The sequence below is a fragment of the Rhamphochromis sp. 'chilingali' genome (assembly GCF_963969265.1).
Source record: "Rhamphochromis sp. 'chilingali' genome assembly, chromosome: 10".
Taxonomy (NCBI): Eukaryota; Metazoa; Chordata; class Actinopteri; order Cichliformes; family Cichlidae; genus Rhamphochromis; species Rhamphochromis sp. 'chilingali'.
The window spans coordinates 4,051,841-4,079,769 of record NC_137937.1 but is presented as its reverse complement, the minus strand read 5'-3'; the positions used below and the strand labels follow the sequence as shown (position 1 = coordinate 4,079,769).

At 42.2% G+C, this 27,929-nt stretch overlaps 4 protein-coding genes across 6 annotated transcripts in view; all 4 read left to right on the top strand.

Moving 5' to 3' along the window:
- LOC308403774 (uncharacterized protein) overlaps positions 1–16,489 on the top strand; it is a 32,646-nt gene extending 16,157 nt beyond the window's left edge. For all 3 annotated transcript variants that reach the window (XM_080893505.1, XM_080893506.1, XM_080893507.1), the window contains 7 exons: positions 10,052–10,167; positions 12,699–12,864; positions 13,025–13,187; positions 15,683–15,816; positions 15,952–16,094; positions 16,176–16,263; positions 16,358–16,489. In XM_080893505.1, the coding sequence (XP_080749631.1) occupies positions 10,052–10,167; positions 12,699–12,864; positions 13,025–13,187; positions 15,683–15,816; positions 15,952–16,094; positions 16,176–16,251 (798 nt within the window). In that variant the 3' untranslated portion in view covers positions 16,252–16,263; positions 16,358–16,489. The remainder of the gene's footprint in view (positions 1–10,051; positions 10,168–12,698; positions 12,865–13,024; positions 13,188–15,682; positions 15,817–15,951; positions 16,095–16,175; positions 16,264–16,357) is intronic.
- Positions 16,490–18,304: 1,815 nt separating this feature from the next.
- LOC308404617 (beta-crystallin B3-like) lies at positions 18,305–20,577 on the top strand. Its single transcript, XM_080894759.1, has 6 exons — positions 18,305–18,364; positions 18,708–18,805; positions 19,059–19,177; positions 19,284–19,416; positions 19,627–19,769; positions 19,870–20,577. The coding sequence occupies exons 2-6, from the start codon at positions 18,731–18,733 to the stop codon at positions 20,105–20,107; spliced, it is 708 nt and encodes a 235-aa protein (XP_080750885.1). The 5' UTR covers positions 18,305–18,364; positions 18,708–18,730; the 3' UTR covers positions 20,108–20,577.
- A 3,620-nt stretch (positions 20,578–24,197) lies between these two features.
- On the top strand, positions 24,198–25,376 carry crybb2 (crystallin, beta B2; the record flags this gene model as incomplete). Its single annotated transcript, XM_080894345.1, has 5 exons — positions 24,198–24,266; positions 24,419–24,537; positions 24,727–24,859; positions 24,953–25,095; positions 25,208–25,376. Exons 1-5 carry the CDS (start codon positions 24,204–24,206, stop codon positions 25,374–25,376), a joined length of 627 nt encoding a protein of 208 aa, XP_080750471.1. The 5' UTR covers positions 24,198–24,203.
- Positions 25,377–25,748: 372 nt separating this feature from the next.
- ctu1 (cytosolic thiouridylase subunit 1 homolog (S. pombe)) lies at positions 25,749–27,914 on the top strand. Its single transcript, XM_080894364.1, has 3 exons — positions 25,749–25,891; positions 26,422–26,922; positions 27,025–27,914. The coding sequence occupies exons 2-3, from the start codon at positions 26,427–26,429 to the stop codon at positions 27,558–27,560; spliced, it is 1,032 nt and encodes a 343-aa protein (XP_080750490.1). The 5' UTR covers positions 25,749–25,891; positions 26,422–26,426; the 3' UTR covers positions 27,561–27,914.
- Positions 27,915–27,929: the final 15 nt, after the last annotated feature.

Genomic DNA, 27,929 nt, shown 5'->3' with positions numbered 1-27,929 from the left:
TGTTTAGCATATGTAAAATATCACAGATAGTGTTTAAAGCCAAATATGTGGGCGTTGCTGGACATCTGAAATGACTACTTTCCTCAAATTGTATTCACCATAGACTCAGAGACATGAAGTAATAGTAGGGTGGTGACATCACTGGTTTAAGTGTGAGGGTCTGAGGCTGGTGAGTGCAGCAGAGCGGAGATGGGCACCGGGCAGAGAGCTGTGTTGTACATGTGGTCATGTTGTCTCACTCCTTACTGCCTCTGGGTAAGTGACAGCACCACTCATGTTGAATGTGTCTCCATCAGCCGTGCGCGTCTTCTCGTATAGGGCTGTAGGAACTCTTGGTTCATATCATATACAGTAGACTGTATGTACATTAGCCGCATCCTATTTCACCTTCTTCCTGTTGTTGCTGGTTGGGTTCCTGGCTGAGTAAAGACCGATGAGGTCAGAAGAGGGGAAGAGATGAGTCACTTCCTAGCAGATCGTTTTCAGTACTACGATGAGGAATATTTGGTCAAAAAGACATCAATAATATGTTGATTGTTAGATGTTTCATGTTTTATTGTATCACTTCCTTGTCTTTAAATCTTTCTTTTAAAACTAATAGTCTGAATAATATCAATCAAGGAAGCTTCAAATATTAAAACTGTGTGCTTTTCATTATAAATTTGCTGGTATCACCAAAATACTTAATGTAATACTTTATCTTGGAGAAATAGATAAAAACTATAAATATTATAATTTTACTTAAATATTAAGAGAATATTGACTATTAATATTTAAACAACTTAACTATTAGCATTGTGGAAAATAACAAAGTGCAAATACTTTGTTACAGTACTTAAGTAGAATTTTTTAGGACTCTATGTGTACTTGAAAAAAGTTGTCTGTTATTTTTCTGACAACGTTTTGCTTTTTAATCCGTAACTTTTGACTTTCTACTCCTTACACTTTCAAAACAGGCTCATTACTTTAGGGGAAAGTCACTGCATGTCCTCACGACATTAAAGTGATTTGAACATAAATAGAGGGAAAAATAATACATAGAAGCCTTGTAAACAATACAAGCGAGCTACTTTTTACACCGAATATATTTCAGAGCTTGTACTTTTTCACTCTTACTTAAGTAAAGTTGAATTGGTGCTTTCACCAGAGTATTTTTAACACTATTAGTAGAAGTAGCTGTACTTCTACTTAAGCCACACTTGATTAGCCACTTGTTATCAAGCAGCTAATCAAGGGTTAGCAGCTTGATTAGCCACTTGTTATCATTAGGTAGCAGGTAGTGGCTACAGCTAATGATAAAATGAAAATGGTACTCAGTATTGAGTATTTTCCTTAGGTGTACATGTAATTTTGAAGATATGGTAATTAAGGTGTGAGGACTAAATATTAATAAAGTATTAAAGGAGATAGAAGGTTAAAGGTTTTTTTTGTTGAAATACTCGTGTGTGGCAGTAAATTGGAAGGGAAAGGTATGTGAGAGTTTCTATGCTATTGAAATCTTTAGCAGAGCACTTCAAAGAATTGTTAATCAGATTACCTGTAGGGGGCACATGTGGACAGAGATCCAGATTTTAGGAACCCCTCTGCCTCAGTTTGCTCCCAGGTTAAGTCTCTGAAGTGTGTCAGAGTGGCCCACTATGTCTTTATTTAAGGTACAAGTTCACTGGCAGAAGGTGGCTGAAGTGAGCAGCATGTGTCAGGAAGTGTTATTCTTTCCTTGTCTGTTGTGGTGTTTGCATGACTCCGACTCTGGGTGAGATTTAAACAAACACTGAGTTGCCTGTTGTGATTGGTGGTTTTGGCCACGTTGCGCAGACAAACTGGTTGATGTGCATACAGTGCAATCCCACTTGCCTGGAGCCACACCTGTCTTTTGTCTTGTCTCTTTTGTGCCCGTCCAATTTATCTACTGATAGCTTTCTCTTAATGTAATACATACACTTGTCCTCATTCCTGTCTGATTGTATCACAAACCTTACTTTCTCTGCAGCTTTCTCTCTCTGCTCACACACTCAACCTCGTCTCTATTTTTTCTTTCCTTCTACATGTTGTCTGCATGCTTGCTGTCCTGGCTGTGTCACTCCACTTATGTTTCCTGCAGCTGAATCAAGCTGGAGCGACAGAGCACCGCAGAACATATATCACCCTCCCTTCTCCCCCCTCTGTTCTGAATCACGGACCTCCCATTCCCTCTCTTTGCCTCGCTCTTGCTCTCTGTCTCGCTGTCTTTGGCTCTGTCCCACACTCCCTCTCTCCACCCAGTTTCTCCTTGACGGTGAGTCCTGTAACACTCACTATAGAGAGCAGCTTGGCTGACGCATTTTCTCCTACCTGCCCATACCTGCAGAAAAAGGCGAGGGGAGGGAAGAAAAAAAAATTCCTTTCTCTGGATCTGACCTCTCTACCACAGCTCTCTCTTCAGTTTCCTCTTTGCGGCGGTGCATTGGTTGCCCTCTGGTTTTCCTCATGGAATACGAATGACTACAGCAGCTTTCTTTTTGCCACCAGCTGCCCTGCACCATTTCTGCTTGCAGCTTTTTGCCGGAAGATACAATAGTTGTGTGCAGTATGAAGATGTAGCCTTGTTGGAAGGGTGGGTGGATTTAACAACTTTTAATCAGAGCCATGTTTCGGGAGAAAAAGCTCAACACCAGCTGCGAGAGTGTGCGTCAGGTCGGCTATAATTTAGGCTCACATGAGGACAGAGAAGCTCTCACCCGGTGAATTGGCAGAGGTCTCGCAGAGCACTGAGATAAGTGAACGTTTGGCCAAACAGAGTATATTGAGGTGATTTTATCATTAGTGCTCATTGTTTTTGTACTTGATTATTTTTAGTAGTGATTTGTGTTCTTTAAGCTAGAGAACCTGTTGGAAGACAGTGTAGCAGTGTTTCAGTAAAACTTATATTAAGTGGTGACCTTTCCTAACCTTTATATGCCCACTTGGGTGTTGTGCTAGGAATATCACAGCAGACATATCTTGTAAGCATCGAAATAGACATTAGAAAGCTTCACAATCCACTTAATGCCGACAGCCTGGAGCCTTGAAACAAGAGTGCTGACATCTAAAGTGGGACTGCACTGCAGAAAGGACACTGAGTAAAGAAACTGGGTAGATTTTCTCTCCTGTAACATTCAGACATCATCTGTGCTACAGTGCTGTAAGCAGCAGCATCATTACATTAAGCCTGCTGAGCTCTGTCATTTTCTCTGTCACCTTATACACTGCTGCAGTACTGACCCTGCAACATGCGTCACTGAATACATAGGCCACCATCCCTGGACTGCCACCTCTCCAGCATAACTAGACTCTAATGATTCCCTGCTGCTGCTCCTGCTGCAACAACAAGAGTCCCAGCTTAGCTCACGGGCTCCGTTCAGACACAGCAGGTCCCCTCGTTGGTTGGTTGTGATGGAGTATCTCGGGGGCAAGCTGTCAGTAGCTCAATCTCAGGTGTCAGGATGGGTGGGAAATGTGCGTCGCTCCCTTCACGGGGCACTCAGCTTTTTGTCCACCTCGGCGGAGAGGGGAGGCAGGGGAGAGGACGATACTGGGGACTTCAAGAGAACCAACTCCCTGCGCTCCCTGGCCTCCCGCAGCAGGGAGTCCTTCCGCAGGTTTTCTCTGCGCAGCCAGCAACGCCTGTCCTTACGCAGACGCACGGCACCCAACACCCCCACTGCTGTAAGACGCCACACATACACACACACTTTAAGTACAGAAACATAGCAGGGAAGCACTGATTCCAACTTTCATCGCTGATGGTTTTGCAAACAGTGAATCGGTGTATCTAGAGATGAGGCACTAATGTGACTCATAAGTTTTACTTTTACATCTGTTGGTGATAAATAAAGCACAAGTGGCATTCAAGTCATTTCATAGCTATGTCCATGTCACTGTATTAACTGCTGCTCCTTCATCAAGTATTTGGTCTCTAGCCAAACATGTGAAGAACTTAACCACATGCTGCCTGATGCACAGCCCTGCTGCTTCTCATCTGTCGATTTTTGTGGATTATTCTCATCTCCATCTTGTTTTCTTTGGAACAGCGTAGTGTTTGTCTCTCTTTGATTAGCAAATCCGTTGTGCTACCTGTTCTTCAAGTGATATAATTAGACACAAGAACTGAGAAAGGGGCTGATAAACACTGAAATTGTAAAATATGTCTATATTTTATAATATATATTGTTTATTTATTTGTACATAATTTCTGTCCCTTGTAACCTGGTCTGCGTGAAGGACAGATTTAAAAGTCCCTGAGGGACGTGTGCCTTGCAGTGAAGTTGTTCCTATATTCATGTCGACGCCTGTTTGCTCAACTGCTGTCCAACACCTCATGAGTCACAGCACCTAAAGATAAGAGGTGTTTTCATGAGATCTGTGTTGCTATTAGTTGTGTTACCATGTCTAAAGTTAGTTCTACACATCAGCAACTGTTTTTGTGGTCTGTGGGAGTAGCGTCCGCTAGGGCTGGGCCATATTATACCGTTCACGGTAATACCGGTATAATGTTAGGCAACGATAGGAAAATGAAATATCGCGATAGAATGGGAGTAAAACGCGCATGCGCAGTGCCTTTGTTTTCATACGCACATGGCCGATTGTTGAATGAAACAGATGAACCAGAATTGGTTTGTAAAAATGGTGCAACTTCCGTGATGTGGAACTGGTTTGGTGTTTGTCCGTCAGATACACGACAAAGCACATTTTTTTTGCAGAACATGCAAGCGGCCGTTGTTATTGTCATATTTGTCGGACTAAGACGCTCTTAAATCTGGGAGTAATCTGGGTCCTAAACTCCGTATGCTTCAGGTCAAACAACACTGCAGCATCACTTAGAGTTAAAAACTGTCTAAATTCTTTCATCTTTAATAAAACGATCAGCATTGCTGCTTTACCAGGTGTAACTATGAAGTTTAACTTCCAGGCATCCATGAAAACAAAATTTATTACATTTAACGGAGTTAGACGTTAGCAGGAAGCTAGCGGAAGTTAGCTCGCTAGTGTCGCTAGTTACCTAAGCATGATATAGCATGTTCTGACTGAGAGATTTCTGAAAAAAATCAAACGTACAGTTCTGCTATCACTTCCAACATAAATGAAGACAGGAAACTAAACAGCAGTGACGTTTGTAGGGTTACTGAAGTTGGGCTAGCTGGTATATAATGATGTGCTACGTGATCACTAGCGACACAGCTATGTTAGCATAACATAAACAGTGAAGCTGGAGGACGAACACTAACACTTTTCCACTTATAAAAGTTAACGTGAAGGTTCTTCATGGTTAGAGACAAATGCAATCGCATGGCAGGATGCTGTAAAAGGACCAAACTTCAGTCAGGAGAACAACTGAGATAATCCATCCACAATACGAGGTTAGTCATTAATATACTGCAACATGGGAATAGAGCAGCTGCCAGAGAATTCAACATTAATGAATCAATGGTACAGAAGTGGAGGAAGCAAGAAGAATGAGTTTAATAAAGTTTGATTTATCTGACTGCTTTGTTTCGCTTAATGTGCCTTATAATCCCGTGCACCTTATGGTCCGAAAAACACGTACTGCACACTGCAGTTTAATGTTGCAAAGCACCTCTTTTTAACTTCAGTGGATATTATACATGGTTATGCTCAGGATATGTCAGCCCATTTCTACTGGAAATGCCTTTTGGTTAAACTTTCAGCAAGGAATTTGCATTTGCACTGTTACATTTTTATAAAGCTTTAATGTACATAAAAACCAGCTTCTTGTTTAAGTGAAAATAAATGGAAGGTTGTCTTTTTGCGCTAGTAATGTTGTGGAGTTGTATTTTGTCTCGCATCAATTATATCGTCGGTTATATCGTTATCGCAAATTTTCAAATATATATCATGATAAATATTTTTGGCCATATCGCCCTGCTCTAGCGTCCGCTCCCACTGACTCAGTAAATGACAGTAAATGATCCCTAATGATTGAAAGCTATTGAATTGATGAGAGGAGGCAGTGGATTTGAAAACTGGAACTACACATTTCTCCCAGAGCACAGAGAAACTGAAGACGGTTGAAAAAGCCATTACCACTAGCACATCTAGACACAAGGCTTTAGTTTCGTGCCCTATTCAAGCTGTCTCTGCTGTTTGTGACACGTTTTTGGTCCGTTGTCTGAGGTGTGAGCTGCATATTACAGTTATACGTAATTGTTGTTTTGATCTATTCATTTATTTTTGCCAGTTCAAATCAATAGCAGAAATGATACCAATATAATGTTTATTGTTGATATACTCATCCAGAAAACCGGCCAACTGGTTAATCAGAAAGTAAAGTTTTATTTTTTTTATTTTTTTTAAACTTTTCATTCTCCTATTTTGAGAGTGATTTCTTTGCAGGTCTCATTATAAGGAGTTGAATCAGTGCTCCATGATTTTCAGAATAGCTGTGGTAGTATAAACAAACGGTTCTGCTCTGACATCTCATAGCTAGAAGTCACTTGTAATCTCAGATGACTTCCCAAAATGATCGGTTTCCAAAGCCCCTGACTAAGTACTCTGATATGCAATTTCTGTTATAACAGATTTTATGTAAATATAAACTGCTCTGAGTTAAAATTGTGATTTGTGAAAACATGGTATGTTTTATACCAAAGTGGTACGAAAGTGGCACCACAGACTGTAATTGGAGAGTTGAATGTAACCACATCACCCATTGCTTTGCCTTGATGTTAGACATTATGGTCTTTCCCGTGTAGGTGTTTAGGAGCCTGAAGTGACCATCTAATGAGTTATCACCCACTAACTAAGGCTGGTTACCAATAGAGTATGACCAGTTTATTTATTTTTATAATCAGAATAGTGGATTTTTAAGACAACATCTGTCCTTAAAACCCTTTATCTGTCAAGCAAGAACTGCACCGTAATAGATACATGGAAATTACTGCCAGAATTTCAATCGCTTCAATCACTTGTGTGGGCTGTTGGTGCAGTTAACTGCTTCATAAACAACATTTTTTTATTTATTGACTGCAATAAAATAGCTCTAAAAAGCCAACATGGTTGAGACAACCAGTTCAGTGACTCATAACATCTCAGGTGACTCTTGGCAGACAGCTAGCAGTGCTAACTGAATCTGTTGGCACCCACCTGTCACTCAGAGTAGCCACACCTGTAATAATGCAACCTTTAAGCAGTAATAAAGTTTGAAAGGGCGAAATATTTAAAAAAAAAAGTACATTAACACTTCAAGTACACTTTTCACAAAGGAAGAAAGTTGGTTGTTTTTTTTGTATATACGGGAGGATTCCCTTTAAGAGGCAGACACAAAGGCCTATTCAGGAAACTCAAATTTTAGGCACTTCTGCTTTATTTTTCAACATGTATGTAGCAGTTTCTGAAATTTACAAGATGTAAGCATGTATACACGGTGAAGGGAAACACATTTGATCGCAAACAATCTTCCTGTTTGCAAACCAGAAAAACAAACCACAGACTGAAAGTAATCCTCTAAGTCAGGTTCAGCACACTCTGAGCTGAAATCTTAAGCCAAGTCAGGTTTCTTACATTCTTCTCTCTGTTCTTACGAACTGCTTTGTACGACGGCGAGACCTCGTCTGTATGCAACACTTGTGTAATGAAAAATATATACAGCACTGTTCTGTTTTCCTTGTAGGGTTTCTCGTAATGTAAAACTTCTGACATGCGGCTAAAGCCCATTTGCTGGCATGAGATTAGTGCTCACGGGAGCAGTTGTTTTGAATATCTTTTAGGATATTGATATTGATTGCTGGAGTGTACATGAGTGCCCGCCAGGCATATTTTCCCACTCCACCAAGGCCAGAGGGATTGAAGCAGATGAGAATGGAGCGGTGAGTGCTGTAAGTGTGATTGAATGTGTTTTTAGGGCTTTTATTACCCTGACATATATAAGATGGACAATGATAGTCATCCTGAAATACACATACACATTCCTCGATAGCATCAAATTGTGGTACAAGCTTGTATCTTAGACACTGTTTATGTAAATAGAATGACTATATCGAAAGATCTCTGCCCCTGATGTCAGACCATGAGGTAACAGAGCCCTTCCCTTTTCAAGAAACAGCACTGCAGCTACTCGCCTTTCAGTTAACTGCTGAGGACGTAACAGTCACTGCTGCAATCGGCAGCCGGTGCACTATCAAAAAGTTTCCAAGGCCCTGCTCCAGCCCCTTCCTCCGCAGATTGTCAGTCAGACATATTTAGTGATCAGCCTTTTCTTTCCTTCATCCATCCATTCATCCGGGCTTTGTTATGTTGTTTCCCCTGATACACCCTTCCTGTCCAGAGGAAGTTGGCTATTGCTAATGTTATTAAGGAAAAGCCTTCCTCCTGAGAGCTATAGCTGCTAGACCTGTCAGTTCAGTCGGTTTCCTTCATCTTTTCCACGATTACTGCAAAGGTTGCACCTGTGAGTGTTCATTCAGCAAAGGTAATTAACAGCCATAGTGGATATTTTTTTTCCTTTTTTTTATATATGTGGCATTGTTTGTTTTGGGTGTTTAACCAGTACATCTGTCTAACCTGGCACTGTCTGTTGATTGATGGAGATTTAAGTCAGAAAAAGACACAGAAAGACTCCAGCTAAAGTTCAGTTACCAAGGCTGGTTGAAAGCTGCTATTGTACTGAATAATAAAAGCTAAGAGATTATGAATGAGCCTCTAAACAGCTTTACAACCTCTGCTTTGAGCACCCTGCCATAAGTACCTGTGTAAAGACTGCTCACTACAACATGTTCCAGCAAAGGCAGTGTTCGTCCTCTGCACTGATCTGCTGAGGGAGTGTTCTGGGCGTGTTTAGGTTGAATAGCACACATGTACACATTGGATTGGAATTTTTATCACCAGAACTTTACAAGGCCTATTTGCCTGCAGTGATAGCAGTGTACAGCAACATGTGAGGGTAAAACTGAAAGATGACATAATATCAGCAAGTGTAGCTGGAAGCTTTCACAATCAAAACTCCAGAATCTCCATATTTGTAGCATCACATGCTGGATTATGATCGTTGTAGACCAGAGAAGTGAAACATTTTACTGGCTCTGCCCAGGCAGTGTGTGCATTTTTTATCTTTGCTTCTGTATCAGAGTCACTCAGGACTCAGATATGCAGTTTTTAAGGTTAAGTGTTGGTGCTGTAAGTCCTTGAGAAGAGGTTATGCTGAAGTACCAAGTGCTTTCTCAGATGCAGGGAGTATTGTTGAATGCCATTCTGGCTGTTTTCACTTTTCCTGTTGGGAAGGGCTTCGCTGATGAATGATGTCCTGTGTTTTTTCCTCACTCTCACACTTTCTTCAGCTGTTTTGTTTTCCCTCAATCAGAATTTCACACAGTCACACTCTTCCTCATGTGCTCATTCTTACACCTGTTTTGCAGCACCCCTGCGTCTCTGCTCTTATATACACAAAGAAAACATTCACAAAGCTTCAAGTACGAGTGCTCTAATCTGCCCTCCGTGCTCATATAAGCACAACTACTGAGCTGCTCTCGCTGTTAAGGGGCCTGGGCAATTACAGAGCCAGGTGTATCAGATTTCTTTGTCCAGCCCTTAGGCAACATCTGAGGACAGAACGATTTTCTATTGTTTTGTTCTATATAGGCCAGGCTTATCAGTTCTTCTGCCTCTGTGAGCTCCGTGTGGGTTTGAGACAGTATGTCCTCTGTGCCCGCCTCATTAAAAGAGGCATGGTTCAGTAGGCAGAAAAAACACACTCGATCACCCAGCCGCCCACCACCATCTCTGTCCCCACTCTGGTTCTGTCTCCATTAACTCATCCCTTCACCTTCCATTACCCGTCTTACCACTGGTGGCTGCTCTATCAGCAACACTGTGTGCTCTTCAGAAGTAATTTTAGTTATGATGTCAATTAGCTACTATTACACTTTATCATTCATTAATGTTTTGTTGCTTGGCTTCCTATTAGGGATGTGAATGGTCCACAGATATTAAAGACTTGTTCACTGCACCCCACTGATTTTTAGCTATTCATGTCTCTCAAGCTGGTTGTCATCATTCATTGCTCTTCTGTTTTTTCCCCTAGGTACAGCAGAAGCAAAGTGTCAGTGGTGAAGAGGAGGTGAAGGGCTCAGAAACACCGGTCCGTGAGACTGACAGTCAGTATGGGACCTGGGAGACGGGACTACGCACTGATGATAGGTAAATATACAATAAAAATGACATGCAAATACAACTAAACTAGGTAAATTAAAAATGTCTAGGCTACTTCAAAACAACTAACTTAGAAGAGAGGCCAGGGTTGGGCTGGCCAACACTCCTGCCTAGGGATGGGTATCGTTTAGGTTTTATCCGATACCGGTGCCAAATCGGTACTTTTGAAACGGTGCCGGTGCTCAAACCGGTGCTTAAAGAATGGAGAACACAAATTGGTCCAAAAACCTCTCATGTTCAGCTGTTTTTTGTAAAAAGATAACAATGTTAGCCTTTTCTGCAGCTATGGGGCATATATGGTATCACTCTTGGCTGGAAGCAGTGCTTAAACAATGGAAAAAACACAAACTTTGTCCAAAACCTCTCATGTTTAACTGTTTTCCACTTTTTCTTTGGTCATTTTAGCCTTTTTAGCCAGGGTGAAGGGAGTATCTGCCATCAAACAAGAAGACAGCCGCATGTAGCTATGATGATGTTTGCTAGTTCACCTTACATGCATTAATGTAATAACGTGGTTAGCCTACTCAACGTAAATTAGCTACTCACGCAGAGAAGAACGGCTGCTGCCACCATCATCCGTCATCATTTCTGCTACACTGGCAGGGCTAGGGGCCAGGACTCTCCTCTTCGTGTTTTTGGAGGATGTTGCATAACAGGCAACCCACCCACAGTAGATGTGCTCGGTGTGAGGTCTCGCAGCAAGCTATCAAATACGGCGCATTTCTGGGCTTTAAAAAAAAAACGCTATACGTCGCCAGGTGTTTCATCGGATTTGAGGTGTTACCTCCTTTGACAGTATCACAGTATCAGCTTAAAGCACTTGTTGCAGGCTGCTGAGTTTGCATATTTTGCTGTGAAGTACAGCCAGACTTTTGACCGCTTCGCCTTGGACATTTTTAATCTGTAGCTCTGCTCTAACAGAACGTACGTACCTGGCCCCGCCTACTATCCTCGGAAACGTAAAATGATTGGCTAGAATCTAAAGTGTATCACAGCTCAGGAAAAAAAAGCACCGAAATAAAGCACCGAAATGTGCGCTGCTTTTCGGTCTGGTTACTACCGTTTATGTCAGAACACCGGACACCGGTACCCATCCCTACTCCTGCCTCACTACACAGCTTTGGAAAATGTGAAGGAAGACATACATTTTGAACTTTTAACTGCATTATTATATCACTATTTTATTACAGAAAGTTCTGTTGTTACAATGGATACACACATTTTTTAGAAATGACATTTTCTGTGATGAGCTACAGCTACCAGAACATGTATTTCTTACAATTGAAGTCATTCAGATAAATTTCTTTTGTTTCCTACATCAGCATTACTTTATCATGTACAAAATACTGAGATGTCCTGCTGAAATTGCTCTTCTCCTTCTCATATTAAGGTATCAGAAGGAGTAAATGTGTACATGACATCCCTGATTTAAAACAAACAAACAAAGATATGGCCAATACTTGTACGACTGTGTGAGACTGCACTGTAAAATGTTAATTCAAAACACTTTGGAAGCAGTGAAATGGGAAAGATGATTTTTATAAACAGACATGTGCTTTAAGATCAGCATCAGACAAAAGGGAGTTTTATTTTTAATTATTAATAATCCTACATTAAAACCAGGAGTCAAGAGTTCAAGCAGCAATAGAGTGATGACCAGTCAAGTCTCCACAGGCACAAGCTTTATCCACACCTGAAAAGGCGTGGCCTTTTGAGACTGAAGGCCACACACCACCCAAAGACAAACGGCTGCCATTGCGAGACCAGCGGATTAGAATGAAAGGCAGAGTGATTTTTTTTTTTAAACCCTGACGCATTAATCTCTTCATATGTTTGCTGACATTGCACCGCCTGAGCTGAGATGTTTAATAAGTCACAATCTATAAAATGTTCGACTCTGACAAATCAGTGTCATTTTTGTTTATAAATGATTAAAGCCTGATGAAAGAAGAACTTTAGTTAGCATAATAGCACAATAAAAAGTTTATTAAAGATCTTAAATAAAATCAAACAAGTTGATCCAAAATGATTAAATACTATGGTGATAATGTTTGAAGAAGACCAGAAAATCAGCGGCCCATTCAACAACACAAAAGATCGTTTACCTTAAAAAAGACGAAATCCAAACATGATGTAATCCAATAAATATTGCCTATGTAGCAACAGCATGCAGGAGTGAAATGTGTGTAAAGGTTTAATAGAAACCCACAGCGGAGCTGAAATAACTTCAGGTGGAACAACAGATTGTTCTTCTCGCTTCATTGCATTACTTTGCGATCCATTACTGACCTCATGTGGTCAGAACATAACATCACAAAAATACTGAGCACTGATGATAATAATAAAGGAGAGTAAGTTCTTAAAAGTCTGAACACACACTCTACACAGTTCACTTTACTAGGGTTCACTGTTTTCACTGTTGTCATGGTTTTGATGAAATGATGAGATCCTGTGGTTACTTAATCCACGCAGCTGTTTTCAGACGTTTCAAAGATCTTGTTTATGCTAATCATTGACAGTCTGACACCTGCGACTCCCAGCTCAGAAAGTAATCTCAGTCCTTCACCGAAAAAGCCAACTCCAGCACACACACCAGGTGATGTTGCTTCACCGTTTGAAAGCAGCAGTCTGGATGGCCTCCCTCCCTCATCCCCACCTGAGAGCCAGCCGCTCTCTTTCCCTGACGTAAGTGCTAAACACAGCTCAATCCTTTTGAACGTTACCAAATGAGCCGGTTTAAGTCAGTAAAGTCTGCTCTGTCTTCACTATGGTGACACAGGTCTTCTTTATTATGCTGTGTTTATACATTTTGTCTCGTGTTTTCTTTTTGTGTTTTGATATCCAGGCTCCGACCACCCTGTTAGATACCAGCGTGCTCCGCTCTAGAGCCCAGCTGGGGAAGAAACGAGCGCCGCGGACACGACCCACCAGGGCTACACGTCAGAGTGCTGCACAAGCAGAGGGTGAGGGAGGAACCACTGAGGACTGGCTCTACAGAGACTCCACAGGTTACTACTCATTACTGCTCATGAATGAATAAGGTTCTAGATATGCAGACTCCAAAGTGCAGTTCTGTTGTCCATACATGCCTTTAATCTAGAGTCTCTCAAAAGTTCACCTCCCTCCTAGGGCTGCCACGATTAGTAGACTAGTCACGATTACGTCGACTATCAAAATCGTCGACGACTGATTTAATAGTCGACGCGTCGTTTGAAGCTTTGTAAGATCCCAAAAGACACAGGAATAAGTAGTAGGATTTAAGAGTGTAATAACGGACTGAAACAGAAGATGGCAGCACTGCATGTACAAGGATGCCAGCTGCCGTTAAACCCCGAAGAAGAAGCTGTGTCCCAGAATTCATAGGGCAGCCCTGCTCTGTCACTATCTGATCCGTACCGGAAACCCGATCGGTACCCCGCATGCGCAAATCTTACGTCACTTCCTCTCTTTGCCAACATTGCGTCATTCAATATATTTGAATGATACGGTTAGCGGCCAGTTAGCTCCTAGCATTTCTCAACAGCTCTGCCTCCTTTTCGACTGCCCGGGACATTTAAACAATGGATAATCCGTATACAAAGAAATTCATGCTTTTCTCCTCAACAGAGAGCGTCCCCCGATTGAGCAACAGCGCCGTAAAATAAGAAGAATGGCGCCTAATGACAGAGTTAATAATGCAGACTTTGTAATATCTCACGTGTAGATTCATCAGCCAGATTAAGTGTTTACTGACAATTGACAGTGATAGCGCACATCATCATCACTATTCCAACAATCCTCTCCTCACAGACAAGCATAAACACACTCGACTATCGCTAAATCAGATTTAACACACGTTTGTAATGACGCTAATTCAGTTTATAATAGGGTTTATTCGCTCGGTCAGCAGGTGGCGGTATCCTCGTACACTGGGGAGTAAACTGCCATTAAACGAACAGAAGAAGAAGAAGAAAACATCTGCACATGCGCAGTAAGGATCGGAGAGTCCTGATCCGTAACTTTATTTTTATTTTTCGATTTTGTCTACATTGTACTGAAATGCTTCATTATTGCAAACATTTTAAGATATACTTGTTATTCTTAACAGATACTCTGACCCATAACTATCGTAAAACGCTACGACCGGAAGTAGAAACCTTTCGCGCATGCGGGGTACCGATCGGGTTTCCGGTACGGATCGGGTAGTGACATGCTCAGTTTCCAACAATGGCGGCAGCTGGTTAGTTTTAATATTACTCCTATTATTCTTTCTGGGTCACAAAATAAATGTTTAACATATTTCAGGCGAGAATGTAGCTGTGTAAACCTCAAATATGTGCTCAGTTTATCAGGACACCACATATTCTCAAAAGCGCCCCGACATTTTCAGAGACGTCCGTTACCCACTAGCTCGATAGTTAGCCGGGGGCAAGGCTCACTAGAGCCGTGAGAACACCGGACTCCTGGCAAATCGTTTTCAAACCCACCGCCGTCTTTCGCTACTCAGGTTAAACATGATATCTAAGTCACTTAGATAAGTTAAAAATGTTATTGTTTGGCTTTTTTTTGTATTTTAGTTGTTCCTGAGTAAATCGGTTTGGCTGAGATTAAAGTTATAGTTTTTACACAGCTGAATAAACGTCAAGCAGACAGCTGATTATCAGAAGTGTGAGATGCTGGAGAATATACTCCGGTGTCCTGTTATATTTTAGATCGCAAGGAGTTTATTAAACTTCACCGAAACAATCTGCAAATTTCATTAAAATTTAATAAACTATCATCTTGTCTTTATTTTTAGTTAGCACAGACCTTACACACTTAAAGCTGTAAGCTAATGATAGTTATATGAGAGCAGATGCTGCTGGTGCAATAAGCTGTACGTTTTACGTCCAATGGATGATGATCTGATTAGTCGACTAATCGCAAAAATAATCGGTGACTAGTCGTCTATCAAAATTTGTGGCAGCCCTACTCCCTCCCTGCACTCTCTTAACTGGCTCCCAAATCACACAAAGAACTTTTCCAACCACAACAACTTTTCCCAGGGAATAGAAGGCTTATGATGTTCCCCTAAATGCAATTTTTCCCGATAGACCGTGGACTGAATTCAGTTCCAGGAACATCAATTTCATTTATTCCAGGAATCTGATTCATAAGTCCTCACTGGGTAGTTGAAGTTTCAGGAAGTTTCAGTTTGAAACAGGAACCATTTAATATTTCTACCAGCATTTCGGTGCAAGTTGGTTTCCTTGTATTTTGTGGTGGAAATACTCGGGCTAATAAATTAACATGACGACCAGGGTTGGTTCATTTTTGTTGCGAACAATAACCAAGGGAATTTGAGATCTTTACTTGTTTGTTTTAATTAATTTGCTTAAATCTCCCAAAGCTGAAGCCCTGTTGTGGAAATGCAAATTTAAAAATCCCTGGAGGAGCTTCTACACTTGCTGCACATAAGCTCTAGGGGGAGATTACAGGACATTTGGTGGAAAGTACCTGTTAATATGTGCTCACCGTTCGACAGAGGCAAAGGCTGAGAGTAAAGACGATGACTCAGACTCTGAGGAGAAGCCCAGAGGAGCTGATGCTGCACCGGCTGTTGCGTCACAGCCACAGAGGGTCGCCCTGTTCCCTGGCATGGACCCTTCAGCTTTAAAGGTGAGCCAGGAACTGTGCGTTCACCTCCTGGCATTGTTTGTCATGTTGCAGTTTTATTTCACAGAGCCTTCTCTTATTTTAAACTCGCACTGACTTTTTAGCAAACTCTTTGTAATGCATCGCTTTTTCTGTCAGGCACAGCTGAAGAAGAGGGGGGACTCTGACAATCAAACTGATGGACCTGCTCCCTCTCCCTCCCAGCTGTCTCGCTCTCCCAAGTCCCCTTTTCTCCCCAGGGCAGCGCGTGTGCTGCCCCCCTCTGGCGGGAAAGAAAATGGGTAAGCAACATCAGCTGAACACAAAACGTTTATTTTATACTTGAGAGAATTTGTCGACTCATCGTTTATCTTACTTTGTAGCCAGGAGGATTCACCCCAGTGGTTGAAAGAGCTGAAATCCAAGAAACGCCTGAGTCAGTATGAAAGTGAGAGCTAAGTAAATAATAAGGTGAGCTAGGTTTTTGGCTCTTCTGTGTGTCTTCTTGTTTTGTAACAAATAAACAGCAGCGGTTCTCATACTTATCTCTGTCTGTCTCCTGAAGGTTGCCTTAACAGATGAATCTGTGTGAAACAGAAGCCTTAACGTTTGACCCAGAGAGTAGGAGGAGGTTGAATCTACAGCTGCTGATGATTTTTTTTTTTTGGTTTTTTTTTAAACCCCCCCACTTTTTTTTCTCTCTCTCTCTCTCTTCTCATCTGGGTCGGTAAATGTGCATGGTGCCTTTTTGGGGGGGAAGTCTCTGTCCTATGGAAAAAGAAAAACGAGCATGGAGGAAAAACATCAGGCTGGTCTGCTTACTCCATTTCATGCTTGAACACAGGGGCTCCAAAACGAACTTCACACGAACACTTTAAAGAGGGACCAGGAGGAGTCGGGAAGACACAGCACCTCCTTTTCCTGGACGAGCTTCATCGCATGCTGGAGGACAATCCAGCCAATCCTTTGCATCCAGTTTCCTCTTTACTGAGCTAATGTACAGGCTAGCCATGTATGTGTTATCTGCAGAGGTTGCTGATTGGAGTCACACAAACTTTACCATAGGATGACATTTCAGACACTAATGATTTCTGCGTATTGAGAACAAACCTCCACGGTCTTGATCGTCCACGGGGGTGCTGCTCATGTTAGTATCTGTAATCAGGAGATGTTATATTTGTATCCTCATTGATTTAACAAAGGTGGAGAACTCGTTTTGGAAAGGATGCATCACTACAGCAGAGCTGTTCACTTTGATACAGTTACACAACCTAACAGGGGTGCAGTTGCTGCATACTGTGTATATATTTTTTTGTGATTTATCTTTTTGTCAATGTGTAAGAGGGATGGGACAAGCAGCTTTGTATCTGTCAATCATGCACACTCCTAATCAGCACAAACACACTCCTCAGTCTTTTATAAAAACACTAATCAGCCCATCTTCCCCTTCTTTAGTAGATTGTAGCTGCGAGCATCTAATTTAAGCCATACTCACCTACTTCTCGATCATGTCCTGACAATACTGTTTTTATTTCCCAGTATGTGCAATTTCCCTTTCGTTTTTGTCACTCATTATCCATGCATGTACAATCTTTGCTGTCACATCAGGCTTGGCTCTCGCTGACTGGTTCAGAGGACCTAGATGTTGACTTACACTACTCCAGGGAAGGGGACGGTTCATTCACTACAATGTAAACGAGTCCTGTAATGCACCAAACTAATGTGAACATTTGAACTTCAGCTACGCCTCATCTCCGTCTTCCTCTCCACATTTGCCATCTCCCTACTTTCTCCACACTTCAGTAAAGCACTTTGTCACTTGACGCACTACAGCACAGACACCCACCCACCACCACCCCTTCCCCTCTGGTCTCATCTTCTGTATCGTCGGCCTGCTCGTGCAATGCAAGTGAATGTGTTGATCGAGGCTTCAGAGTGATTGTCCCTGGTGTGTATGTACATGGATGTTTTACTTTGTCATAAAATTCAAGGGTTAATTTTTATGCCCTTTTTTTTTTTTTTTTTTTAAATTCAAAAGGAAAGGTCTATATTGCACTGTGTTGTACTGGCCAGTGTCCTAAAGTGAATAAATTCTTAATAAAATATACTTGACTTGTGTCACAGCCTCATGTAACATGAAAAACTGCATTCTTCTGGGTATTTCTTGAATCAAGTTACTTATTTTTAGTACACAAAAAAGGCACGAGGAACTCTTGTGTAGTTGAGATTGGGTGAATGAGTGTGTGTGTGTGTGTTTATGCTGAGTAGGGCCGTTTGCTGAATCCTCTTGGCTCTCTCTCTGTGTGCCCACACACAACGCCTGCTGGCAGCCAGGCAGATAGGCAGGGCAGCGTGTGCCAACACAGCTGCCTATTGAGAGGCAGCGTTACGGACACAATGTGAGCGACAGACTTGCTGTATCAACAGCTCCCCCTTTTCTGCTGTTGTGGCCAGAAATAAACCATAAATACCCCCCCCCCACCATCCCTGCGGTCTAATGGCTCAACCCCACCAAACACCAAGTGGCAGCGAAAAAAGAGGGACACTACAGCTTCCTAGCAGGCATACCCAGGTAAAAGCCTCCTACTGGACACATACTTATCAATCACCATGGTGTAATAATGCCATTGCAAAGGAGTTCAGTGGTGCTGCACCGGGGAAGACTCAGGTTTGGTGGAGTTTGTTATTAAGTATTGCACGTGATGAAGAAAATGTGTGTTCATACTCGAAAAACAAACTCTTATCAGGTAAATTATTACTGCTGAGGCTTAAAAAAAGTCCTCCTGCTCAAGGATGTATTCTACAATTGTAGCTTAGACATTAAGCTTCTCTCGTGTGTGTGTGTGTGTGTGTGTGTCCATGTATGAATGTGTGACGGACGGTGCTTTTTCTATGTGTGTGCTGCCGCCAAAAAGTGGAGGAGCAGTGGATCAGGAGGATGTCGGAGCAGCAAAGTGCCCCGGAGCAGCTAGCTGCTGGGAAGAGCCAGGGTGGAGCTGGAGCCACATACAAGGTACTGGAACAACTTGGTTTGCTCATAGAAGAACTGCTCCCAGGGTTCACCTTTATACAGGTGTATTTCGCTGCCCAGCTATTGGTCACAGATGTACCTGCATCATCTGCTGAACCTGACAGTTTGAGTTATTTTTAAGCTCAGCCTATGTCATGTCTATTTTCTATATGGAGGCTGTTATCTTAAGCTCCCAGGGGAAACTGAAAGGAGTCTGTGTTAGTTTATGGAATGCCTTTTGTTTCTGTGTTTCCAGGTGGTGCTGTTTGAGTTTGAAAATTTTCAGGGCTGCAAGGCAGAGTTTTCTGCAGAGTGTAAAGATGTGACAGAGAAGGGACTGCAGAAGGTCAGCTCTGTGATTGTTGAGTCAGGACCGTAAGTAATGCCGCATGTGAGATTATTCATATAAGAAAATCTAGAAGATAACTTGTTAGGCAAGCTTGTCATGCTGGTAAACTCGGATCTTCTCTTTTCCCCTCAGCTGGGTGGGTTATGATCGGCATGGGTTCACAGGGGAGCAGTTTATTCTGGAGAAAGGAGAGTATCCACGCTGGGACACCTGGACCAACAGTCAGAACAGCTACTCCCTCTTGTCTCTAAGGCCACTCAAAGTGGTGCGTGACTAGTTTACATACAAAGCTCATGATGCAGTCACACAGATATGTGAAGAATATTTGACACGAGCTGTTTACACGTAACCTTTGCCCGTTGTATTTTTACCTCCTGACACATTTTAAATGATTGCTTTACTGAATCAGTGTCTACAAACACACGCACACATTCAGACTACACCCTGGTGACATTTGTGTAATTTTTGTGTTCAGGATGGTGCTGAACACAAGCTGCACCTGTATGAGAATCCAAGTTTTACTGGCAGAAAGATGGAGATCGTTGACGATGATGTGCCCAGTTTGTGGGGCCATGGTTTTCAGGACCGTGTAGCAAGCATCAAAGCTCTCAATGGAACGTAAGATCCTCAGCGCACCCTTATCTAAACCACATCGCACTGCCTTCTGGGTGTTTTTCTGCGACACACCTCACATTTTGTCTGTTTCTCCTTCCTCCAGATGGGTTGGCTACATGTACCCAGGCTACAGGGGTCGGCAGTTTGTCTTTGAGCGAGGAGATTTCAAGCATTGGAATGACTGGGAGGCCCCCGCTCCCCAGATCCAGTCTGTCCGACGTGTGCGAGACATGCAGTGGCACAAGAGGGGCTGTTTCATCGTTCCCGATCCAGCTCCGGCTCCTGATCCCGACCCTGCCCCAGCACCTCCTGCCCCTCCTGCTACAGCTGGAGCCAGCTGAGCAGGACCCTCGCCTGCCTCCCACAGCCTTCCCCACGCTGCCGACAGTGCCTGCCCTCTGCCTTAACCTAACCACGGCAAACGCTGCTTGTGCCCAGTGAGGAGTGCCATGTATGTATCAGTGGCGAATAAAAGTTGTTTGACCTGGAGTTTATTGGTGATGTTGTACTTCAAGTCAAGGTGGAGATGGCTTTAACTAAAGGTTTGGAAACAAAATAAAAACACTATCAGAGATGTCACACTGACATCTATGTGGAGATAATGCAGCCTACATCTGGCAGATAGTTTTCCTCGAGATAAGCTGCAGATGTGTGCCGCTTTCATTGCATGTGTTTTCCTATTCTAGTCAGACAGCTGAAAACCTCATCGAGCATTAGGAACACATGACTTATTCAATGCATATGTGGATACGCGTTTGCCTAACAGAAATGGAAATGATGTCATGCTGTATGTATGCTTGCTATTAAAACAGAGTGCGCTGCATTCCCTTCCCTTAGTCTTCATTGTGCATTTGGTGGTTAATGGTCACAAGGTGAACACTGAGAGCATGCAGTTACTCCAGTGTACCTATTTAACACTATTATACTAGTGTTAAGTTCAGGTTTAGCATAATAAGAGAAAAAAAATCAGTCCAAATGTAAAAGCACACATGCATGCGGTTTTTAAAACAAAGCACACTTTTCCCTCACAACACTGACTGGAGCATTTTCTCTATTTTTCTACAAAGTGCAAAGTTTTAATCATGTAAAAGAGGGAGAGCAGAGATAAGAGACACAGACCTGAAGTTTATGCATAATACTTGCAGAAAACATGCAGCTGATCATCAATAACTCAATCATACGCGATCATGAGAAGATTCTGGCAATTTCTGCCTCAGCATCGTTTCCCTGGACTAGAATTTTCACTTAAACATGAGGCTTTCAAACACGCACCCACACACACACACAAAACACATCTGAAATGAGCCACAAACAACCTCACTGTTGTCAGAAAGCAAGCAATTTTACTCAAGGATTTGTCAATCCTGTGAGTGTGCAACCGGATATTGAGCCCAGATTTACTGCCCATAATCGCATGAAAAACAAATTAACTATTGATTAGTCATACAATCATTTCCTGAGTGTACTTGACTACACTTGACTACATCAAGTGTAGTCAAGTGAACATAACATCCCAACAAAACAGTCGCAGTCAGCATGTCTTTAATCGACAAAGTCGTTGACTGTTTCTCAGACGGACCATCTGGCTCATAAAAGCAGCCAGTCACTGGATTTGATTGCAGGACTCCTTCGGTTCTAATGATTGGATGTAACTGTGTTACATTATCTGTCTGTGTAATGTGTTCCCTGAAAGAGTCGTGTTTGTGTTTTGGAAATACAAGTCGTATACAATATTTTCAAGGGTGGAACGTTTGTACAGCATACATCTTTATTGACTTTGAATATATTCCATCCACTTTGTGCAATGTACCAGTACCACTGGCAGCAGAGTCATGCTGTACCACAGGATGATGCTATCACCATGCTTGACTTTGGGTAGAGCATTTGAAAGACTGACTTTTGCTCCCATAACCATACCTTTTGTTATTGTGGCAGAAAAGCTCTCTGTCTTTGTCTTGACTGACCATAAAACTTCCAGAAGGCATTTAGTTTGTACATTTGGGCAGCTGCAAGTTACAGTTGAGCTTGATGGTGTTGATTTTGGAGCAGGGCCTTCTTCTTTGGTTGGTTACCACTCAGTCCATGGCGAGGTAAAACTGGCTTCCTGTAGACAGTGACGCTGGGGTTTCAGCAGTTTCCGGTTCATGACAGATTTGATCCTTTGTGGTTTCTGAATTGTTCTAGGCCATTGTGAACAATTTCCTCTCATCTGAGGGTGACAGTTTTGGTGTTCTTTCAGACCTTGGCAAAGTGGTGTCACACCTGATTAACTGTTAGCTCCAAGAGATCTTCCCAGCTTGTGTAAATCTAGCTTTCTTTCTTAGATCTTCACTGAGCTCCTTGGACTTTTCCATTGTTCTGAGCATTGTCAGTCCAATGAGTGCTGTCAAATAAATCCTTTTTATGTTGGTAAAGACAATTTGCATACAGATGAGGACAGAATTATTTGCCACACAGTACAGAAAAAGTCTGGCAGAAGTAGGAACCAAACAATTTCAAAGACTCTGGAAAGAAAACTATCGAAGATGTACCTAAAAACCCCAGAACAACTGCCAAGACTCTAGTGAATGACTTAGCCAAACCAGCAATTGTACTCTGAAAGAGGGCAATCACTAGAAGCCTGCACAGGAATGGACTGCAACGTTATGGACCAAGAAAAACTCCACATATAGTGTCAAAGTTCCCAAGTCCTAATTCGAGACACCATCAAAGCTGGTTGAGAACAACAGGGCTAAAGTCCTGTGGGACCAGCAGCTGCTGGTCAACCAACCAGACACAGTGGTGGTTAATAAAAAGCAGAAGACTGCAGTTGTGATAGATGTTGCAATCACAGCAGACAAGAACATCAGGAAGAAGCAGCATGAGGGAGCAACAGGAGCAGAATTGGAAGGTAAATTCTAAAATGGTCCAAAATGTTCCTGGTAACAGGAGCATTGGGAGCTGTAACAACAATACTAAAAGAGTGACTTCAACAGATTTCACGCACAACAACAGAGGTCTCTCTCAGTAGGGAACTTATTATAAGCAATTCAAATTCAATTTCTTCTTCTTTATTCTTGGACACTAATAAAGTTGCTTAGAATGATTCGCAGTTCAAAATAATCCTTATTTATCATATACCGTGTCTTGGTTCAGCCTCATATGTTCCTTTAAGGTCCCTGAAAAGCTGCAGCTTGGTATTGTAATTCTGCAAAGGCTCTTGGCCACCGCTGAAACAGACCATCAGGCAACACCACAAAACCTCAAACCTAAAAATCTCAGCTCCAGTTCATCTGTTGTCCGTGGTGATGCATGCACATTATGATCTCATTAAAATGTTTCCTTTTAGCAACACTAACAATAAAAAGATCACCTCGATAGCATGATGCTTCATTTCAAGCATCCATTTGAAATCCTACTGTGGTGAAAGTACCGATCTTAATGATAATAATAACAAACACACCTAATAAGAGCACATTTTTAGTAGGAAATCACTCTAGTTTCATCTGAATCACTGTGAACAATATAAAGTAGATGTAAAAAAATAAATAAATATGAGTATAGAGTATAAATAGAAGTGTCTAAAAACTTTGTCCCAAAGTATAAAAATGTTAAAGATGGATTGTTATGGAGCTGTTTTATTGCTCCCAGTAGATGGTCAGCAGGTTTAAGTCATAAATCCATTCTTTAGAGCTGCTGTCTTTCTTTGCAGCCAGCAGCATTACCATCTGCCTTTATTTGATTTGATTTTTTAACACCATACAGTAAAAAAAAAAATAAAATCAACTCAAACATATGGAAATGTTCAGCAGCATCTCTTCTGTTATTCACATCCCTCCAGCACGGTAAAACCCATCTTTTACCGTCCTTCTCTCTCTCACTCTCCCTGCTCATTGTAGGTGTGGGTCTCTTGGCACTGTTTGTGCTGAATCATGAGGACATCAAACAATGACTGGCTGGACAAAACTGACAACTAATGAAATAACTTTGTGGGAGTGTGACACTCCGGGGTGGGGTGGGGTGGGGTTGGGTGGGGGTGCACAGTGACCCCTGATTTCATTCTGCTGGGCCTATGGCAGGCCGATCTGCCGGCCAGCTTGGACACTCTCGGTGCTGTTGGCAAAGTTTCCACCCCTGGGCGTCCCGTATATATTGAGCTCATTGTGCCATCACAAACACACTGGCACAGACAGGTACTGGTAAGGGGATCATGTCCGTCACGCTGTATTTTATAAAAAAAATTTTAATATATATATTTATCAGTATTTGTCTTCTTTTTGCCACTGTAATTTAGGTTAAATCTTAGAAACTTAGAACAATAACAGCAAACAGAATCAATCAACAGCTTCTCAGATTTTAGAAAAAGCTACCAAAAAAAAAAATTACAGAAATACCTCAAAATTATTCAGAATTATACTTTTACCTGTTTCTTTTCAGCATCATCCTTATCCATTCAATATGGCCACAGACCACCAGAGTCCTGCATCCAAGCAGCAGCAGCCAGGCACCAGTGCGTTTAAGGTGAGGGAGGACAGGCGCACACTGGCAGCGAGACCAGTTCACATAAGTTCACATGAAATCTGTGCACTCCGTATTTGCAATTGTTTATCTTCCAAAAAACACAACTCCTTTCAAGAGCTAAAAAAGAAGAAGAAATTTTTCCTCTTTTCCAGCTGGTTATCTATGAGCAGGAAAACTTCCAGGGACGCTGCCATGAGCTGACTGGTCCCTGTAACAACCTTCAGGAAGCAGGCGTGGAGAAAGTGGGCTCCATACTGGTGCTGTGTGGACCGTGAGTGTGGGTCAGAGACAGACAGAGAAAACTAGCAAATGACCAAAAAAAGAGGGAATGGAATAGAGAAAAGCAATCAAATTTAATGTGTGATAAGCAGACAACCAACCATCTTTCCAGCTGAGCCCCTGCATCAATCACAGCCCCATTTGTTGTTGTGGTTGTTGTTGTTGTTTTCTGTCTTCTCAGATGGGTGGGATATGAGCAGGCCAACTGTAAGGGGGAGCAGTATGTGTTTGAGAAGGGCGAGTATCCTCGCTGGGATTCCTGGACCAACAGCAGGCGTAGTGACACCATTGTTGCATTCCGCCCCATTAAAGTGGTAAGAGAGATTTACAAATTTATACCTCCATCCCATAATCAGCTGCTTCACATCTCACCCTTGGCTTGATTTTTTTTTCTTCTGATTCATCAGGACAGCCAGGAGCACAAGATTGTCCTTTACGAAAACCCCAGCTTTGCAGGGAAGAAGATAGAAATCATAGATGATGATGTCCCCAGCTTTCACGCACACGGCTATCAGGAGAAGGTCTCTTCTGTTCAGGTCCAGAGTGGCACGTGAGTCCATCCTTTCAGCAGGTGCTGTATATCATAGAAATAGCTGCCACATGCCCTTTGACCTCTAATTGGCTAACATTTGTTTCCCCTCTCTTTGCTTGTGGTGCACCAGCTGGGTGGGCTACCAGTATCCAGGCTACAGAGGCTATCAGTACCTGTTTGAGAAGGGGGAGTACAAGGACACCACTGATTTCGGAGCCCAGATTCCTCAGATCCAATCAGTCCGGCGCATCAGAGACATGCAGTGGCATCAGAGGGGTGCCTTTCATCCCGTCAACTAAGCTTGTGACTCTCTCCTGTCAGGAATCCTGACCTCAGCATCCTCTGCTCCCTTTCTGGCAACAAACCCTTTGACCTTCATTTACCACCACCATGCAGCATTTTGATATCAGCTGAGGCAGTAGTAACAATCTTTGAAGCAAACTAATAAATCCTCATTGCTTACATTTGACTCAATCATGGGATTGTCTTCTGTTTTTCCCCTCCACACAAGTCCTTCAGACTGCAACACCTGAAAAACAGACACCACCAATGCATCTAAACTGTGCTTAAACCACCAGAGTATATATGGGTATTGTGAAGGCATTACATGGGTTGGTTTGTGCACTGGCCCACTCCGACCAATAGGCTGCGCTGTAGGGTGTTTACTGGAGACGTCACTTCCTGTTGTCCCAGTAAAGAAGAGGCAACATTACAAGATGAAAAATATTCTCCTGCTTTAGCGTGCTAACGGTTTAATTTTTAAAAGCTATTATAGTAACTGCATATATTATCCCCACATTCCCCGGATACTTTGGTAAGAAAATGTTACAGCTCACGAGTTAGCTTAGCTTAGCTAGCTAATGTTAGACCACGTTTAGGTTTTGTATGTGTTGTACTACTCTTAAATGTGGCATGTCTTGAAAATATAGCCTGATAATCCACTAATATGACTGAAGTTGTGACTAAGTTATCCGCTTATTTCTTTGATTGAAGTAACGGGGTGTTTTATCGACTTTTATGTCGATAAAAATGAAGCTAATGTAGTAAGAATCCAGCGTATGAAGTAAAGTTTCTTAGTCTTCAGGGCTGACATCTCACCTACCTGGCTATGTAAGGAGCTGTAAAAGTGTTTTTAAAGCACTTACTAGACCATTAGACTAAAGCCAAACTTTAAATTGGGATTTTCAGGTTACAAAACGAACATGATAAAGATCACTTTAAGGAGATCAGCAACGAAGAAGTTGAGCTTTGTAGATTTGTATGGCTTTGACATGAAATATTTAAAGTATTTGTTATATTAATTTTGGACATTATTGTTCTTTTAATAAACCACCTTTCCAACAGTCAAGATGCCTGTCCAGTGTAGCAGCTGCTCTGAAAAGCGTGCTGTGCTTAAACGTCCAAAAACCGGCCACTCTCTGTGTAAGGAGTGCTTCTTCTGGGCCTTTGAAGAGGAGATTCATCAGACCATAGTGTCAGCAAAGCTGTTCAAAACCGGGGAGTCTGTGGGAATCGCTGCCTCCGGGGGAAAAGATTCCACTGTGCTTGCACATGTAATGAAGGTCCTGAATGAGCGATACAGCTACGGCCTTGAGCTCATGCTTCTCTCGGTGGATGAGGGAATCACGGGTTATCGAGATGACTCCTTGGAGACTGTGAAGAGGAACCAGCAACAGTATGAGCTGCCTCTGAAGATTGTGTCCTATGAGGAGCTGTATGGCTGGACAATGGATGCTATAGTGAAGCAGGTTGGGCTGAAAAATAACTGCACCTTCTGTGGCGTGTTCAGGAGGCAGGCGTTGGACAGAGGAGCCATCATGCTTAAAGTGGACAAGATATGTACAGGTAGATTCAAATGACTGAAAATGTGAGCAGTGTTAGCTTTAATGTGTTGTTTTGAATAACGAGATGTCTCTGTTTTGTTTTCTTTTTTTCCCCTCTGCACAGGTCACAATGCTGATGATGTGGCAGAAACTGTTTTGATGAACGTCTTGCGAGGGGACATAGCTCGGCTGCGCCGCTGCACCACCATCTCAACGGACAGCGAGAACGAAGGGGTCGTGCCACGCTGCAAGCCCCTTAAATACGCTTATGAAAAAGAGATTGTTCTGTATGCTTACTTCAAGAAATTAGACTACTTTTCTACTGAGTGTATCTACTCTCCTAATGCTTACCGTGGCTATGCAAGAACCTATTTAAAGGATCTGGAGAGTGTGAGGCCCAGTTCGATCATGGACGTTATTCACTCCGGTGAGAACCTGTCTGTGCGCGAGGGGGTAAAGATGCCTGTCCAGGGAACCTGCAGCCGGTGTGGCTACATCTCCAGTCAGAAACTGTGTAAGGCATGTGTGCTGTTGGAGGGGCTGAACCGAGGTCTGCCAAAGCTGGGAATAGGCAAACATCACCGCTTCCATGATAAAATCCTCTCCCAGCAGCCACTTCCAGAGGAGGAGGAGAGAAAGCTGAAAGCAGTAGACTTTTGAATCATAAATAATGTTTTTTTTTTCTTTAGAATAAATGACATTTGTTGTCTTTTATAGGAGAGCGATCAAATCTTATCTTTCCATTTCATATCATTGAAGTATTTATTGACTGTTTATATGGAATTTTAATTTGAAATGCTATGTAGACTTTTTACACTTTATACAAAAGAGTGTGACCAGCTGCTTTTGTTGTCATTTGCCATCTAAAAAAAGACATTTGAAGGTGCATTTACTTTATTTTTGTATGTCCCAGTGTACCAACCTTTGGGGAAGGGTCTGATAACAGTTATGGTCATACTTCAAAGTATTTTATGATCTATAATAAATGCATTGATCTTTATCTTCAAACTTGTCCCAAAAACTTGAGTA

Bases quoted from the DNA above. Each gene is read 5' to 3' on its own strand.
- LOC308404617 (XM_080894759.1), top strand. From the start codon at position 18,731: ATGTCGGAGCAGCAAAGTGCCCCGGAGCAGCTAGCTGCTGGGAAGAGC. The intron at 18,806-19,058 runs GTACTGGAACAA...CTGTGTTTCCAG, and splicing joins GAGCTGGAGCCACATACAAG to GTGGTGCTGTTTGAGTTTGA. The intron at 19,417-19,626 runs GTGCGTGACTAG...TTTTGTGTTCAG, and splicing joins CTCTAAGGCCACTCAAAGTG to GATGGTGCTGAACACAAGCT.
- ctu1 (XM_080894364.1), top strand. From the start codon at position 26,427: ATGCCTGTCCAGTGTAGCAGCTGCTCTGAAAAGCGTGCTGTGCTTAAA. The intron at 26,923-27,024 runs GTAGATTCAAAT...CCCTCTGCACAG, and splicing joins AGTGGACAAGATATGTACAG to GTCACAATGCTGATGATGTG.